Here is a 19,550-nt window from a genome sequence, read left to right as displayed (position 1 = left end):
AGTTAGCCTAACCTCAGTGTTGGGAAAATGTTGGAGTCTATTATTAGGGATGAGATTTCAAGACTAATGATAAAATAAGTCAAAATCAGCATGGTTTCTGTCAAAGGAAATCTTGCCTGACAAATCTGTTAAGAGTTCTTTGAGGAAGTAACAAGCAGGGTGGACAAAGGAGAGGCAGTGGATGTCATTTACTCGGATTTTCAGAAGACATTTGATAAAGTGCCACACGAGGCTGCTTAACAAGATAAAATCCTGTGGCATTACAGGAAAGATACTGGAATGGCTGACAGGCAGGAGGCAGCGAGTGGGAATAAAAGGGGCCTTCCCTGGTTGGCTGCTTGTGACCAGTGGTGTTCCTCAGGGGTCAGTATTGGGACTGCGAATTGATGGCTTTGTGGCAAAGTTTGCGGATGATATGATAGGTGGAGGGGTAGGTGGTGCTGAGGAAGCAATGCGATTGCAGCAGGACTTGGACAAATTTGAAAAATGGGCAAAAAAGTGGCAGATAGAATACAGTGTTGGGAAATGTATGATAATGCATTTTGGTAAAAGCAACAATAGTGCGGACTATTAACTAAATGGGGAGAAGGTTGAAACATCAGAGGTGCAGAGGGACTTAGGAGTCCTTGTGCAAGATTCCCAGAAGGTTAATTTACAGGTTGAGTCTGTGGTAAAGAGGGCAAATACAATGTTGGCATTTATTTCAAGGGGATAATGGTGAGGCTTTATAAGACCTTAGTCAGGCGGCACTTAGGAGTATTGTCAACAGTTCTGGGCCCATATCTCAGAAAGGATATGTTGTCATTGGAGAGAATCCAGAGGAGGTTCACAAAGATAATCCTGGGAATTAAAGGGTTAACATATGAGGAGCACTTGGCAGCTTTGAGCCTGTCCTCACTGGAATTTAGAAGAATGCGAGGGGGACCTCATTGAAACCTACCAAATGTTGAAAGGACTGGATGGGGTGGATGTGGAAAGGATGTTTCCTATGGTGGGGATATCCAGAACTAGAGGGCACAGCCCCAAAATTGAGGGGTGACCTTTTAGAACAGAGGCAAGGAGGAATCTTTTAGCCAGAGAGTAATTTGTAAATCCATGGAATGCTCTGCCACAGACTGTGGTGGAGACCAAGTCTGTGGGTATATTTAAGGCAGAAGTTGATCGTCTCCTGATCGGTCAGGGCATCAAAGGGTATGGCAAGTATCAGGTGTATGGAATTGAGTGGGATCTGGGATCAGCCATGATGGAATAGTGGAGCAGACTCGATGGGCTGAATAGCCTAATTCTGCTCCTATGACTTATGGTCCTATTGTCCTCATCCATCAGCAATTTATTAGTCCTGCCTTTGGAGAACAGAGCTCCTGATCTCTGTTGCAATTTATGCAAGTCCATTGCGATTTTACAAATTATTCCAGCTCCAGCAATAAAATGATGCACTGAGTCCCACTCATCAAGATGTAATTTCTTTACATGTGACTAATCACATCAAACATTTTGAACATGAAAGCAAGAGATTCTGCAAATGCTGGAAATCTTTTGCAAAACAGGCAAAGTGCTGGAGGAACTCAGCAAATCAGGCGCATCAATGGAGGGGAATAAATAGTTGATGTGTCGAACCGAGACCCTTCGTCAGTCCTTTGACTGCTTATTCCCCTCCATAGGTGCTGCCTGACATACTTATTTTGAATATGTTGATTAGATGAGCTGTCTATCTATGCAAATGAAGGAAATGTCTGTCTAATTTATTTAAATAGCCCTTGTATCGCAGACGGAGGCCATTGGCCCATTGTACCTATGCCAGCAGAAAGAGAGCCATTGAAACTATGTTAACTTCTCAATAGCACTTGGTTCGTATCTTTGTACAATAGACACATCAAACGTTCATCTCGATACTTCTATTTTAACTTCCACCACTTTGTGAGCAATAAGTTCTAAGCTCTCACTGCCTGTGAAAACAGTATTATCCTGAGCTCCAATTTGTAGCGATTAACGTAAATCCTACTTACTGACTTCTGAGAGGATGTGATCCATACTGTATATTCAAGCAGGACCTCCAGTAATTTCAGTCACCTCAGTAAAATTTATCTTCAAAGTAAATATTAAAATACATATATGTCACCATATACTATAAATGCATCTCAGATCAGTATAGCAAAGAAGTCCAAAGACATACCAGTTGGTAGGTTGATTGGTCATTGTAAATTGTCCCATGATTAGGTGAGGGTTGAATTGGGAGTTGCTGAGCGGTGAGGCTTGAAGGACCAAAATGGCCTATTGGGCACTGATTCTCAATCAATCAATAAATACAATGATAAACCACACACAAAGGCAGACAAACAACAAACATGGAAAAGAGGACAAGCTATGCAAATTAGAAAATATACTACTATTGATAATAATAAATAGTAAATACTGTGGATTCCAGTTAATTGAGACACATAAGGACCAGTACATTTTGGCCCAATTAAGCGGCTGTCCCAATTAGCTGAAGTTTCACGGAAATAGTGAAAAAGGTATAAAAAAGACAAAGTACCGTATAACTGAGTAACAAATGATGTATTTAAATGAAATACAGAACAAATTAGAACATTACCAGCACTACTACAGTGTGATAAAACTGTGTATTAGTTTCTAACTCTGATCAATGGAGAATTCATCCAGTGTACACTGGCGTGTTCTTTTGAATGAGTGTAAATGAACAAAATCAGTGCCGACATCTAGTGCAGATAATGGACTGCCTTCATGCAATGTTATTAATGATTGCATCCTCCAAACCTTCATTTTTATTGTAACATTCAAGATGATTGTTGATACCTTTAATTCTTTGTAGTTCCGAACTTACTGAAGTATTGAAATTGTTTCATTTTCACTCTCTACCGCTTCTGTAATTTCTAAGCCTGAAATCTTGAAACTGCAGTGAGCTTACTGCTTATTTCTTGCCAACTATCAGTGATAAAAATCACTTGTTTTTGAACACAAACACACGGAACTGACTCTATTTAAAAACTATTTACTGTACTCGGAGCACGATGTAGTGTCTAATAGCCACACAAAAGCATGCATTTGACGCATTTGATTAGTTTTTGTTATTTAAGAGCTGTTCCAAATAAGTGGCTGCCCTGATTAACTGATGGCCCAATTTACCGGAATCCATTGTAAATAATATTGAGAATATAAGTTGTAGAGTACTTGAAAGTGAATCCATAGCTTGTGGAATCAGGTCAGAGTTAAGGTGAGGGAGGTTGTGCACTCTGGTTCAGGAGCCTGATAGTTAAGGGGTAATAACTGTTCCTGCACCTGGTGGTCTGGGACCTATATCTCCTTCCCGGTGGCAGCAGTGAGAAGAGAACATGGCTTAATGGTGGAAGTCTTTGACGACGGATGCTTCCTTCTTCTGGCAGCACTCCTTGAAGATGTACTCGGTTGTGGGGAGGACTTTTCCTATGATGGACGGGGCTGTGTCCTCTACTTTTTGTAGGCTTTTCTGTTCTTGGGCTTTGGTTTTTCCATACTAGGCTGTGATGTAGCCAGTCTCCCTTATTCTAGAGAAGAGAATTCCAGTGTGGATGGCCTCAATGTAGATGAAGCCTGACCTATTGATACCTCCAGCTTTTCTGTGTCTGCTTCAGATTTCTAGCATCTGCATTTATTATTGCTTTTAATTTAAATTAAGAGATATTTGATGTGGACCCTGCATACGCAGAAATAAAACAATTCTCAGGTATTCACACTCAGAGTCCACTTTGTTAGGCACACCTGCTCATTAAATGCAAATATCTAATCAGCAACGCAATGCACAAATGCATGCAGACATGGTCAAGAGATTCAGATATTGTTCAGATCGTACGTCAAAATGGGTGAGAAATGTGATCTAACTGACTTTGACTGTGGAATGATTGTTGGTGCCAAATGAGGTGATTTGAGTATCTCAGAAACTTCTGAGATTTTCATGCACAACAGTCTCTAGAGTTTACCAAGAATGATGCAAAAAAACCAAAAAAAAAAGTCCAGTGAGCAACAGTTTTGTAGGCAAAAATGCCTCATTAATGAGAGTGGTCGGAGGAGAATGGCCGGATTGGTTCAAGCTGACAGGAAGGTGACAGTAACTCAAATAACCACACCTTACAATAGTGGTGTGCAGAAGAGTATTTCTGAACATATAACATGTTGAACTTTGCAGTGGATGAGCTACAGCAGCAGCAAACCACAAACGTACACCCATTAGGTCCAGGAGATACTGCACTTCGAATAAAGTGACCACTGAGTGTATGTTTCAAGTTTGTTCAACATGTTAATGCCTTATTAAGGTGCATTTTTTTGTGTCATGAAAAAAAGTATGACTAAAAGATTTGAGTTTGAATGCTGTCTTTCTCAACCTTGGCGCATCGCAAAATCCTTGACAGTCAATGAAATGTAACAACCTTATTTTGAGTTAATACAGAAACAGGAAAAAATGCAAGATACTTTAAAGCAATTATCAATGAACTGAATAGACAGTGAAAAGAAACCAAATTTAGAGTTAAAGCACGATTTAAAAGTTGCTGAAATGCACAAACTTATTAATTCACAGAAAGGACCTTTGAGAAAATGCAGACTCCCGTTCAGTTCACAGACAAACCTGTATGCAGCTCTTTTAAGGCTGTCTTCATTATAACTATTATTTCACCAATAATCATTTTAATTTTAACCCAATGCTAAATAGTCCCCTTGTCTCTCTCTTGAGAATGACCATCGTCTACGTAGATCTTTCCAATGAAATGTTGAGGAATACCAAATGTGCAACTTGACACATGAAGCAATTGATCTTTGAAATTATCCATGAAATGAGTAAAGCATAAATGGGAATTGAGTAGGATAGTGCAACAGAAATGCTCATTAATATGAAAAGATTCTCTCTATAGGGCAGTGGATGAATAGTTGGTATTGAATGTCCGACATGACTTCCGTATCATCTGTGTTATTCTCAATGGGCTATACTCACAAAGCATTTTTTGTTTGTGTTCACTTTTGAGAAAGTCTGCTCTCCCATTCATTTGATGGAAAGGTTGCGTAATCAGTACTCCAGCTTGTAGTCTAGTCTGAGTATTGGTGTTGAAATAAAGAGGATACTCTTTCTAAGCTTCCAGAATCTGAATCAGATTTCATATCACTGACATATGTTGTGAAATTTGTTGTTTTGCAGCCACATTACAGTGCAGTACATAAAAATGATGTGAATTACATTAAGGAAGAATATGTATATACTGTAAAAACACGAGAAAATCTGCAGATACTGGAAATCCAAGAAACACACACAAAATGCTGGAGGAACTCTGCAGGCCAGGCAGCATCTCAGCATCTATGGAAAAGAGTGAACAGTCGACATTTCAGGCTGAGACCCTTTATCAGGATATATATACACACTGTATATATTTACAGTAGTGCAAAAACAGGGCAAAAGTAGTGAGGTAGTGTTCATGGGTTAGTTGATTGTCCATTTGGAAATCTGATGGCAGAGGAGTAAAAGCTGCTCTTAAAAATTGAGTGTGTGTCTTCAGTCTCCTGTACCTCCTTGACGGACATAATAAGGAGAGAGTGCATCCTAGGTGAGAACGGTTCTTAATGATGGTAATATCTCTTAGAGCTTTCTTTTCACTGCCCCATTTGTCCTCCTCCTCACCTCTCCTGCTTCCCTCCTTCCCTTACTATCTCACTACAATTATACAGAGCCTAGGTGAGACCACACCTGAGGTATCGTATGCTGCTTTGGTTACGTAAGTGCTGTAGAGGGAGCACTCAAATCTCAAAGTCTCCAATGTTTCCACTCAAAGCTCAAAGTTCACAGTAAATTTATTATCAAAGTACATATATGTCAGCATATACTACCCTGAGATTCATTTTCCTGCGGGCATTCATAGTGGATACAAAATAAACACAACAGAATCACTGAAAGAACTACACACAAAGGGCAAAAAAAGTGCACAAGTCAAACTGTGATACAAAAAAATCCAAAAAATAAAAAACTAAATGGATAGGTAGATAAATAAATAATATTGAGGACGTGAGTTGTAGTCTGCTGGGACCTAAGGCTCATGTTCCTCCTTCCTAATGATAGGAGTGAGAAGAGAGCATGGCCTGGAAGGTAGGGTCCTTGATAATTGATGCTGCTTTCTTGTGGCAGCACTCCTTTGGAGACATGCTCAATGGTGGGGAGAGTTTTTCCTGTGATGTACTGGGCTATATTCACTACTTTTTGTAGGCTTTTTCGCTTATGGGCATTGTTGATTCCATACCAGTCAGGATGCTCTCCAAACGATAGAAGTTTGTCAAAGTTTTAGAAGGTAGAGGCACTGCCATGCTTTCTTTATAATGTTTGTCCCAGGATAGACATTCTGCAATAATAACACTAAGGAATTTAAAGTTACTGGCTTATGGACCTCTGGTTTCCTCCCTCAAGTTATTCATGGCCATCTTTGATCTAAGTCCACTATCCTTTTGTCTACCTTCACATCAGCTCAGCCCCTTCCCCATTTCTCTAAGCTCTAATACATCTTTTAGAAACATAGAAAACATACAGCACAATACAGGCCCTACGGCCCACAAAGCTGTGCTGACTATGTCCCTACCTTAGAACTACCTAGGCTTTACCCATAGCCCTCTATTTTTCTAAGCTCCATGTAGCCATCCAGGAGTCGCTTAAAAGACCCTATTGTTTCCACCTCCACTGCCGCTGCCGGCAGCCCATTCCACACACTCACCACTCATTGCGTAAAAAACTTACCCCTGACGTCACCTTTGTACTTGCTTCCAAGCACCTTAAGACTATGCCCTCTCGTGCTAGCCATTTCAGCCCTGGGGAAAAGCCTCTCATTACCGTGTACAGCTCTATCAAGTCACCCCTCATCATCACATTATCCTCTGCAACTTCCGCCACCTTCAACAGGACCCCACCACTAAGCACATCTTTCCCTCTCCACCCCTCTCCGCTTTCTGCAGGAATCGTTCCCTCCACGACTCCCTGGTCCACACTTCCCTCCCCAGGGATCTCCCACCCGGCACTTATCCCTGCAAGCGTAAGTGCTACACCTGTCCCTACACCTTCTCTCTCACCACCATTCAGGGCCCCAAACAGTCCTTCCAGGTGAGGCAACACTTCACTTGTGAGTCTGTTGGGGTCATCTATTGTATCCGGTGCTCCCGGTGCGGCCTCCTCTACATCGGTGAAACCCGACGCAGATTGGGGGACCACTTCGTCGAGCACCTCCGTTCCACCTGCCACAAGAGACAGGATCTCCCAGTTGCCACCCACTTCAACTCTGCTTCCCATTCCCATTCAGATATGTCCATATATGGCCTCCTCTACTGCCATGATGAGGCGAAACTCAGGTTGGAGGAGCAACTCCTCATATACCCTCTGGTTAGTCTCCAGCCCCTTGGTATGAACACTGAATTCTCCAACTTCCAGTAATTCCCTCCCCCTCCCTTCCCCCATCCCAGTTTCACTCTGCCCCCTCCTCCGGTTGCCTATCACCTCCCTCATGGTTCCGCCTCCTTCTTCTACCCATTGTGCTTTCCCTTATTCCTTCTTCACCTTTCCTGCCTATCCACTCCCTGCTTCCCCTCCCCCACCCCTTGATCTTTCCCCTTACTGGTTTTTCACCTGGCACCTACCAGCCTTCTCCTTCCCACCCTCCCCGCACCTTCTTTATAGGGCCCCTGCCCCCTCCCTCTTCAGTCCTGATGAAGGGTCTTGGCCCGAAACGTTGACTATTCGTTTCCACGGATGCTGTCCAACCTGCTGAGTTCCTCCAGCGTGTTGTGTGTGTTGCTTTGACCCCAGCATCTGCAGAGTATTTTGTGTTTACCTCTCATCCTCCATCGCTCCAAGGAGAAAAGGCCGAGTTCACTCAACCTATTCTCATAAGGCATGCTCCCCAATCCAGGCAACATCCTTGTAAATCTCCTCTGCACCCTTTCTATGGTTTCCATGTCATTCCTGTAGTAAGGCGAACAGAATTGAGCACAGTACTCCAAGTGGGGTCTGACCAGGGTCCTATATAGCTGCAACATTACCTCTCGGCTCAAACTCAAGATGTCCAATATTAATGGACATTACTTAAGCTAGTTTGTTTAACAAGATTATTTTGACAGTCACACAGAAAATTATGAAAAAATGTTGCATTGAAGTATTCAATGTTTAGAGTTTGGCATTTATTTTTTTGATGGATAGAGCAATCAGAATCTCCCAACTACATGTACATATAATGTGTATTGGAAACTTCAGCTGTAAAGAAGTGTCCTCTAAACAGCTCATAAAAGTATTGTCTGCTCATTCAATTGTTGAGATCAGGCAAGTTAGTCCTGCAAGATGTGATAATATCATCAAATGAGTCAATTCCTTTTATAAATGGCACACAAGAGGACCCTTTTTATGGCTAAGTTCCCTTACTGCTTGGACACCTGGTGCTGTATCTCAGCACATGACTGTCATTTAAACATCCCTGTTACTACATCACTACAAAAAGTTAGCACTCAAATTCTAATATTGGGCCAAATATTTATAGATTTAATAATCTCCAACTGTCACCAGTGGCATTGAGAACTTTGCAAACTTTGGTTCCCTTTTGATCTCTCTTGTAGAAGCTTATAAATCAATGCAGTTTAAAACTCCTAATGTATTCTGTGGAGTGGCATTCTGTTTCTGCTGTGACTCAGTTGTTCAACAACCTAAAAGTTAAGGTTAATGACGTCTGAAAAAAAAGCAGCTTTGGTATGAAAATAAAATAAATTGTGGGATGCTGTTTAATATGTGTGTCATTAGGAAAGGCATTAAATGCTGGCCTTCCTGGCAATATACTCAGGACTCCAAAAAAACATGAAGAGGAATGTCAGTGTCAGGAATTATATTTAAAAACTGTTGGCTGTTTATACTCTATGACCATAAAACATAAGAGCAGAATTAAGCCTTTGGATTTCCTCTGCCATTTCTTCATGGCTAATCCATTTCTCTCTCTATCACTTCCCCTTATTAGATACTTTCTGTGCCTCAAAAAGAGGACACTGAGTGTATTTTCTGCTGCTGTAGCCCGTCGACTTCAAGGTCTGAGGCACTGTGCGTTCAGAGATGGTCTTCTGCACACCACTATTATAACGTGTGGTTATTTGAGTTACTGTTGCCTTCCTGTCAGTTTGAATCAGTCTGACCATTCTCCTCTGACCTCTCTAATTAACAACGCATTTTCACCCACAGAACTGCCATTCGCTGAATGTCTGTTTTTGTGTTTTGCATCATTCTCTGTAAAACCTAAATACTGTTGAGCGTGAATATCCCAGGAGATCACTTTCTGAGATATTAAAGCCAACTGTCTGGCACCAACAATAATTCCACTGTTAAAGTCACTTAGATCAATTGGTTTGAACAACAACTGAACCTGTTGACCAAGTCTGCATACCTTTACGCAATGAGTTGTTGCCACATCATTGGCTGATTAGTTATTTGAATTAATGAGCAGGTATACAGGTACCTGATAAAGTGCCCACTGAGTGTAGGTTCGTATGTAGTTTATCCGCAAATTGCATTCAATAATTGACTGGAAAATGTATGATTATTAGTCAATTATTAAAACAATTTCCTGCACCTTTCACATAATTATAGATAAATCTGAATTATAAGTGTTGGGGGAGGGTATTTTTTTGTATCCATGCCCTTTGAAACATGTTGATATTGGGTACACCTACAGTACGCATGGGTATACTACGAGTGGGTAAAATCATTGTTATTGAGTGATTCTGATTTTGCATTCATGTTAAAATGGTGAAGGAAATGTAGTAAAAAATTTCCCTCTGCCTTCTCCAGAGGTCTTGTCTTTGTGGTGGGAAAACATTGTTATAGTCATCATTGTGTAGTCCTTCAGTAGAGTTCACAGTGAGGCAACACTAAAGGCACATTTTCTCTCTGACAACTGTGGTGGTTGTAGAATGTTGTTCTCCTGCCACCCTCCAGGGCAGCCGGGGTGCATAACAACCACTGATCTTGTGAGTGAGGCCCATATCCAGCAAATAAATACGCTCTTTATAAAAAAAAAGGGATGAGTACAATGGCCATACATTCATACTCTCCTCACACACGTGCTGTTCTGCCATATTTGCATTCTCATATACTTTCACGCTGTTTATAGTACTGACATCCCCCCACCTCCAAATAAATTCACCTCCCCTGTCACAAGCTAGCGCGCTCTCTCTCTCTCTCTCTCTCTCTCTCTCCATCTCCCTCCCTCCCCCCCCCAACCGACGTGCACTTTCACTCTGTCAGCTTCTCATTCCGTGTTATGTGCATTTTTTTCTGAGAAGCAGCTGGCTAGCCCAATATTTACTGCCCATCCCTAATGGCACACAGACTGAAGTTCATCCCACAACTCATCTTATTCAGAGGGCGCAGCCTCAGAACACAAGGGTGTCTTTAGAACAGAGATGAAGAGGAATTTATTTAGCCAGAGGGCGGTGAATCTGTGACGGCTGTGGAGGTTAAATCATTGGGCATATTTAAAGCAGAGGTTGATAGGTTCTTGATTAGTAAGGGCCTGCAAGACTGTTGAGAGAAGGCAGGAGAATGGGATTGAAGGGATATTAAAATAGCGATGATAGAATGGTGAAGTGGACTCAATAGCTAGAAATATAGAAATATAAAAAACCTACAGCACAATACAGGCCCTTCGGCCCACAAAACTGTGCCGAACATGCCCTTACCTTAGAAATTACCTAGGGTTACCCATAGTCCTCTATTTTCCTAAGCCCCATGTACCTATCCAGGAGTCTCTTGAAAGACCCCATCATATCAGCCTCCACGCACGCACCACCCTCTGCGTAAAAAACTTACCCCTGACATCTCCTCTGTACCTACTTCCAAGCACCTTAAAACTGTGCCCTCTTGTGCTAGCCATTTCAGCCCTGGGAAAAAGCCCCTGACTATCCACACGATCAATGCCTCTTATCATCTTATATACCCCTATCAGGTCACCTCTCATCCTCTGTCGCTCCAAGGAAAGAAGGCCAAATTCACTCAACCTATTCTCATAAGGCATGCCCTCCAATCCAGGCAACATCCTTATAAATCTCCTCTGCACTCTTTCTATGGTTTCCACATCCTTCCTGTAATGAGGTGACCAGAACTGAGCACAGTACTCCAAGTAGGGTCCTATATAGCTGCAACATTACCTCTCGGCTCTTGAACTCAATCCTACGGTTGATGAAGACCAATGCACCGTATGGCCTAATTCTGGTATTATCTTTCTAATTATCCCTTTGTATACATTATTTGATCCCTCATTCACTGCCTGCATTTTGTATGTACTGTGTGTCAACATGTTTTTTCACTACCTTGTGTTTCATATGTTGCTTCTGCATATTTGTGCACTGTTTCTGCATGTTTATACACCCATTTTCTGCATGGACTGTCTATCAGCTGGTCAACATGCTTTGACCAACATATAATTGGTCACATTGGATGGCACAGAGTTGATGGGCTAGAAGGACCTGTTACCAATGTTCCCTCCAATTTGTAATGACCAGTGTGTGCAGAAATCTTGTGCTGTGCAATGTTTTACGCGGTGACAATAACGTGCGCACTGAATAATTTCTTCAATAAAAACAGCATAAATATGCCAGTTCTGAAATCTGCAGACAAATCATCACAGAGGAAAAGGATTGTGTACGATGGTGAAATATACCTAACATGCCAACGAGGTAGAGGGTGACAACCTTTTGTGTGCACTTTAGATTCCTTTGTACGCTAGTATCAAAAGATGTGTGCGTGCTCACACCTTAGAGAGAACATTGGTCAATACATCAACATGCTCTGTCCAGCACTCTTCTGCTGACTTTATTTTTCCTTGATTTTAAATAAGGCTTCTCAGACTATCCTGATCAAATTTGATGGGACGATCAGGTGCTTCATGAAATGGTTTTTACATCTCCTCAAGGGTTTGAATGATAGTCTTTTATATTCTAGATATAGGGGTGCGGGTTGATCAGTGCAGGCTTTGGAAACTCAGATTCCCAAGGCTATCATGAAGAAATACATTCAGTAGCCACTTTTATTAGGTACACCTGTACACCTGCTCGTTAATACAAATATCTAATCACATATATTAGGAATTTGCAGTGTGTTGGCTTAACATGCACCAAAAGACAGCGACATTTCAACAATTTTATAGAACACAGAAGTATATAAAATTGAAGTTGGAAGTGCAGGTGTCAAATAAACTGAGCATAAATACACAAATACCAGCAGGTATTTACAATGTAAACAGCTTTATAGAAGTGATTTTAAATGTTTGCAGAGCAGTGCAGAGTGAGGTAATACAACAGAATCCAAAAATTCTTTTTCAGCATCTATAACTCACAATAAGAAATATTATACTGTATAGAAATAATATAAATAGTACAAAAAGAGCAAAAATATTGAGTTAGTGTTTATGGATTCATGGACTGTTCAGGAATCTGATGGTGGAGGGGAACAAGTTGTTCATAAAATATTGAGTATGAGTCTTCAGCCTCCTGTACCTCCTCCTTGATGGTAGTAATGAGCGGAGGGTATGTGCCAGGGGGTGAGGGGTCCTAATGGTTGATGCCAGCTTCCTGAGGCATCACGTTTTGAAGATGCCCTTGATGGTGGGGTGGCTAGTGTCCATGGTGGACCTGGTTGAGTCTGCAACGCCCTGCAGCTCACTGAAGTATCAGCACTTGTGCAGGACACATATTTCCCTACTGAATTTTATGTTTGATCCACCTACCTTTCCTCATTTAAATTTTTCCAAGTAGAGCTGTGATCCATTAAAGGTCAAGTTGTTGTTCTGAAGACGTTTTGTTTTGTTGAATTTCTCCTGGTGATGGAAAGTCGTCGGTGCTCACTTTTGTTTTTCTTTTCTTTAGATTCAAAATGGGAGCAGGTCAGCCAGTTGGCCAGTGAGCGGCAACAGAAGTTGGAGGAGTCGTCCAGTTTCCATACACAGTTTGAAACGGGTGAGGCACAGCTTCGCCAGTGGCTTGTTGAAAAGGAGCTGATGATGAATGTGTTGGGACCGCTGTCTATAGATCCTCATATGCTGAACAATCAGAAACAACAGGTTCAGGTAAGGATTCAGATTAACATGTGCATTGAAACATACAGTGAAATAGTTAGTTCATGTTAACAACCAATAAAATCTAAGGATGTGCTGTGGGCAGTCTAAAAGAATCACCACACATTCTAGCGCTGATGTCGTATGCCCACCATGTTCACTCAAGCAACAACAAAAACAGAACAACAGCAACAAAGCAGCAGCAAAACAAAGCCCTTTTCTACCATCCACCCAGTCCCCCATACACACATACAGCCCTGTAACCCCAGAACAGGCCACCTCAAGGCACCCTGCCTCCAGTGGACTTGCAGGCATTGGGCCTCTGACTTCCTTGGTGGACTCACAGACTGAGATCCACGGCTTCAATCATTGGGCTTTAACTTCCAAACTTCCGATCGATCTTCCGGGTTTTCGATCTTTGGTATCAACCCCAGGACTTACCGCTGATAAGAACTGAGAATCGTAGATGAGGACCACAACCTCTGAGTACTGACGATGGAACTTCGAACTACAGCCCTCAATCCCTGGACACTGATGATGGAACCCCAAACACTAGGCCTCGAACTCCAGTCTTGCCGACTCGTAGAACTAGGTAATCACTGGCCCCTGTGCCTCCTGCCTGCAGCAAGCTCCAATTCCAGAACCCGCCAATGACCTCGTGGGTTGGGTTACCAGCCCTCATACTCGCTGGTCTCTGGCCTGACATCCGACTGCTCATGTCTCTCATCCAACACACGACACTGGCCTTCAAATGTGGAGCACGGGGCAGAGGCTAGGCTCCAGCCTGGCCTCTTAACTCCACGCAGCTCTGTCCCTAAACCTTAACTTGACCCCTATCTCCCATCCCTGTCCCCAAAGGTGTGCCGTTATTAATCAGTCCTTGTTTGTTTGGGAGGAATGGTTCCATTGAAATTGGAGCTGGGTTTTTAATGATGTGGAAGTCTGGAATGCATCGTCTGAAATGTTGGAAGGTGATTAGGTGGGAACTTCCGAAAGGGAGTTTGGTAAGTATTAAAAGGGAGGCAGGTGGAATTTTAGAAAATGATGAAAGGCTAAGAGAATGGGACTAATTAGGCAGTCTGTCAATGAGCCTAGCACAAACCCCAACACAGCTGAGATGAGAAACTCAAAGCTTGCAGCCAATGGTTATAAACACAAGAGATTCTGCAGATGCTGGAAATCTTGAGCAACACACACGAAATGGAGGAGGAACTCAGCAAGTCAGGCAGTGTCTGTGGAGGGAATAAACAGTCGACGTTTATCCCCTCTTAACTTCTTAATTCATCCCATCAGCATCTCATCATGTCCCTCTGGAAATTTAAGTATAGATCATTTCCTGGATCTCTTGATAGGTAGTTTCTTCATCAAAAGACTTCAGGATGTCAGAGATAAGTTCTTTACAGAGAGAGGTGAGTGCGTGGAATGTCCTCTGGTAGTGACGGTAGAAGCTGATACTTTGGTGGCATTTAAGAGACTCTTATCTAGGCACATGGATGATAGAAATATAGAGGCTTTGCAGGAGGGAAGGGTTAGATTGAACTTAGTAGGTTATAAGGTTGGCAGAACATCGTGAGCTGGAGGACCTGTACTGTGCTGTAATAGTCTATTTTCTATGTTTAAATTGGTCAGACACAATTTCCTGTGCTGTAACCATGTGAACTTTGCCTGATGATCCTGGCTTTTTCTTTAAACTGCCTGCTATAACATCTATAACATTTTCCCAATGACAGACATTAAGCAATCCAGTTTCTAGTTTCCTGCTTTATAACTCCGTTTTTAATTGAGATGCAATTTTCAAATCCATTGGTATCTTTCCCAAATCTAGGGAATGTTGGAATATTAATAATGACCCTGCAACTATCTCTTTATGACCACAGAAGTGCCGTCCATTTGGATCTAGAGGTTTGTCAGTTCACAGCTCCTACAGTTTGCTCAGAATCACCTCCCTTGTAACTTTCCAGAGATTCCCCCCCCCCACCTCCAAATTTCTGACATACAGTTATTTCTAGAATAACACACATAAAATGCTGGAGGAACTCAGCAGGTCAGGCAGCACCTATGAAAAGGAATAAACAGTCAATGTTTCAGGCCAAGACCCCTTATTTCTAGGATGTTTTAGTTTGCTCTGCAGTGAAGACTGAAACAAAACACCTGTTGAATTTGTCTGCAGTTCCTTTTTTTGTTTTATTAGTATTTCCCCAGACACTTTCTCTAGGACCAGTGTTCAATTGGTGAATATTTAAAAAATATAAATGGAGACTGTATATAAACCCTTGGGCTGGAGAATGGGGTTGAGAGGGGTGATAAATCAGCCATGATGGGATGGTGGAGAAAACACAGAAGCATAGGCCTCATTCTGCTCCTATGTCTAATGGTCTTATGGAAACACGTGCTATCTATTTTTATTTTTTTGGCTAGAATGTGTTTTAATTTTTCCACCCTTATTAATCTGAAAGCCATTCTTTGCTGGTTTTATATTCTATCCAGACTACTGATCTGCCATCCTATCCATTTTTCCACAATTATATCCTTAATACTATCATTACCTTTTTTAGTTAACCACAGATGGTAGGATCCTCCCCGAGGAAATTTTATTTCTTGTTGGAACGTATGTTTTCTGTCCTTTCTGGAAGATCTCCTTAAACGTCTGCCACTGCATTTTAAGGTATTTTTAGCTGATTGCAGCAGTAGTCATGACAGCAAAATGTACAGTTCAGTAGTTTCAGCAGATTTGTCTATATCCAAAATATTTTAACTCATTGTGCCATGAGTAGATACACAGCAAAAATGTCCTAAAATGGCTTTTGGACAGAATGATGTGAATTCCCTATAGACCAGGGGTTACCCTGAGCACATGCATTCCTTGAGTTAGTTATGCTGTTAAAAAAAGTTCCTTGTTGGAGAAGAGTCATCACGTGCTGTCCATTTGCCATGTATTTGTGTGTGTTCTTAATTGCTGTGGGATTAGTTCTTTTCCAGAGTTGTAGAACTGTAAGGCACATAAAATGTGCTCACATGCTGCTCTAAACTTCCTGAAACAGTTTAATTTAAATACTCATCCAACTTTTCCTTAGTAAAGCCTGTTAACAATTCTATTTCTACCACTATTTATTGAGAGGCGTTTTAACAAGCTTGTGCATCGAAATGAAATTCTTAAATGCTTGCCATAAGTTAACTCATTGATTGACTGAATTGGAATCGGAATCAGTTTTATTATCTCTGTTATGTTGTGAAATCCATTGTTTTCCTGCAACAGCACACTGCAAGGCATAAAAATGACTATAATTACAAAATAAATAAATAGTGCTAAAAAAGTGAGGTCATGTTCATGGGGTCACACATTTTTCAGAAATTTGATGGCGGAGGGGAAGAAGCTGTTTGTAAGTCACTGAGTATGCGTCCTCAGGACTTTTCCCCAGTTGTAGTAATGAGGAGGAATGGCTCATATGGTGAGGGTCCTCTGTACAAGATGCTGCCTTCCTGAGACACTGCTTCAAAATGACAAGTGTTGTGCTCATAATGAAACCCGCTGAGTCTGCAACCCTCTGAAGCTTCTCGTGATGCTGTACGTTGGAGCCTCAATACCAGGTAGTGATGCCCCCAGTCAGCATGCTCCCCATCGTACACGTATAGAAAATTGCTGGAGTCTTTGATGACATACTGCTCAGACTCTGAGTGAAGTAGAGCCATTGGCTTCCCTTCTTCGTAATTGCCTCAGTATGTTGGGCCCAGGACAGATTCTCCAAGATGTTGATGCTCAGGAACTCGGAACTGGTCACCCCTTTCACTGCTGACCCTCAGTGAGGACTGGTGTGTGTTCTTTCAACTTCCCCTTCCCAAAGTCCTTAGTAAGTTCCTTCGTCTTTTTGACGTTGGGTGCGAGATTGTTCTGGTGACACCACTTAGCTGGTTGATCTGTCTCACTCAAGTACACCTTCTCATTGCCATCTGAGATTCTACAAACAATAGTGTTGTCATCAGCAAACTTATGGTTGGGGTTTTAGCTGTGCTTGAGTTTCAGAGAGCAGAGCAGTGGGCTAAGCATGCATCTTTGAGATCCACCCGTATTGGTTGTCAGTGAGGAGGAGATGTTATTACTGATCTGCACTGACTGTGGTCTCCCAATAAGGAAATCAAGGATCCAGTTAGAGAGGGAGGTACAGAGGCCCAGGTTTTGAAGTTTATTGATAAATACTGATGGGATGATGGTGTTGCATGCTGAGCTGTAATTGATAAGCAGCAGCATAACGTATTTGCTGTTGTCTAGGTGCTCCATAACAGAATGGAGAGCCAGTGAGATTGTAAACCTGTTGTGATGGTCGGCAAATTGCAGCGGGTCCAGGTTCTTGCCCAGGCAGGAGTTACCAACCTGTCAGACAACTTCATCACTCTAGGTGTGAGTGCTACCAGGTGGCCATCATTGAGGCAGCTCATCCTGCTCTTCTTAGGCTGTGGCACGATTGCTACCCTTTTGAAGCCGGTGGGAACCTCCTACCACAACAGTGAAAGGTTGAAAATGTCCATGGAAACTCCAGCCAATTGGTCAGCAGAGGTTTTCAGTACCCTGCCATGCACACCATTGGGGCCTGACAGCTTCACCCTCTGGAAGGATGTTCTGATGTCAGTCTCCGGGATAGAGATCACAGAGTCACCAGACACCAAGGGGATTCGCACAGTTCTAGTATTATTCTCCCTTTCAAAATGAGTATTAAAAGTATTGAGCTCATAGGAGAGTGAAGCATCACTGCCATTTATGCTATTAGGTTTCGCCTTATAGGAAGTAATGGCATGAATATTTTTTTCCGTTTCCCTTTTCAAAAGCACCCATCATTTTCCAGACATCCATTTAATTTCCTAACTTTTTTTTATTCAGGTGAATAATGAAGTTGTTTTAGCACAGGACATTATTCTGCGCACAGAGTCCATACTAGCTCCTCAGAATAATCCTGCTAATGACATTCCCATTCTCTTTTCCCACAGTTTTGCAAATGATTCCGTCAAATGTCCATTCTTTTTGCAATTCAATCCAGGCAGTGAGTTCCAGGTTATATCTATCCCTTGTGTAAGAGAATTTTTCATTATATCCATCATGTGCCTTTTAGCTGAGATTTTAAATACCTGCTCCTGATACTCGAGCTGTCTGCTAATGAGAATACTTTCTCTCTTCATAACTAGTTATGATCTTGTATGCCTTTTCAGTGAAATGCGCAGCAGTGTTTGGAAACAGCCAGAGATGAAAAAATATTTCCTGGAACCAGCAAACTTTATATGTCTGTAAATACATCTGAGCTGCACAAAGTAATTGTTACACAATGTGTTAGAACTGGGTCTTTTGTAATTGGCTTCTGTAATAATGAAAAATTATCAGTATCATTTCCTTGGTGCATGCAAAAGTGTCTTGTCAGAAAACACTGTCATCAGCACTAATGTAAGAGAGTCAGCAGACTTGTTATTTATGAGTCTCATTCATTCTAAGGTCTGAGCTGGATTATACAGCGAAGAAAGCTAGTCGGTGAGGAATTTGTACATAGTCCTCCGTGACCACATTGGTTTCCTCTGGGTGCTCTGATTTCCTCCCACATTCCAAAGACGTAGAGGCTAGGGTTAGTGATTTGTGGGCATGCTATGTGGAGGACAGAAGCAAGGCAGCTCTTGTGGGCTCTCCAGCACAATCCTTTCTGATTTAACTTGACGCATACAATGCATTTCACTGCAAGTTTCAGTGTACATGTAAGAAATCAAGTTTATTTTTATCTTTCGTGCTTTTAATACTTTGGGAGGGAGGGAAAGCCACTGCCTGGATTGAGTACTGAAAAGCTTGATACTGGGCAGCCTCTAAGGAGTATCTGGTTTTCCGAACACTTGTCATAGCTCAGAGAGACGTGAAGGAGGGAACTGGGAAATAACAAACAGGCTTTTTGTAAGAGGATGTTTCAATAGAATTGTAGTAAATGTGGGAAGAGCATGACAAGATGCTGTGCAGAAACAACTGGGTTCTGGGTGGCATGGTAGCGGTAACTGGTAGCTTTACGGCTTTATAGCTCCAGCGATCACGATCGGGGTTCAAATCCCACTGTGCTGTCTGTAAGGAGTTTGTGCATTCCCCCACCCGACTACATGGCTTTCCTCTGGGTGCTCCAGTTTGCCACATTAAAAAGATGTATGGGTTGGGGATAATAAGTTATGGGCACGCTGTACTGGTGCCAGAAGTGTGCTGGCACATGCGAGCTGCCCCCAGCCATCCACAGACTGCATTGGTTGTTGATGCAAATCATGCACCTCACTGTGTGTTCTTCTGTACATGTGACAAATAAAGTTAATCTTCGACAAAGCTGGCCTTTAGATCCATCCTGGTCGCTCACCAGACCTCAGCAGGCTCCTCTTGAGCCTCCTCCTCTCCTTCTGTTGCCATTTTTCCTACTGTTTTTATTGAGCTTCTCCTGAAAGATCAAC

The 19,550-nt window shown here is 42.1% G+C and overlaps 1 protein-coding gene across 13 annotated transcripts in view; it reads left to right on the top strand.

The window, feature by feature from the left end:
* dst (dystonin) overlaps positions 1–19,550 on the top strand; it is a 637,976-nt gene that overhangs the window by 421,269 nt on the left and 197,157 nt on the right. For all 13 annotated transcript variants that reach the window (XM_063040140.1, XM_063040054.1, XM_063040111.1 and 10 more), the window contains one exon: positions 12,910–13,109. In XM_063040140.1, the coding sequence (XP_062896210.1) occupies positions 12,910–13,109 (200 nt within the window). The remainder of the gene's footprint in view (positions 1–12,909; positions 13,110–19,550) is intronic.

The sequence above is a fragment of the Mobula hypostoma genome, chromosome 2, assembly GCF_963921235.1.
Source record: "Mobula hypostoma chromosome 2, sMobHyp1.1, whole genome shotgun sequence".
NCBI classification, from domain to species: domain Eukaryota; kingdom Metazoa; phylum Chordata; class Chondrichthyes; order Myliobatiformes; family Myliobatidae; genus Mobula; species Mobula hypostoma.
This window is presented reverse-complemented; position numbering and strand designations above follow the sequence as displayed.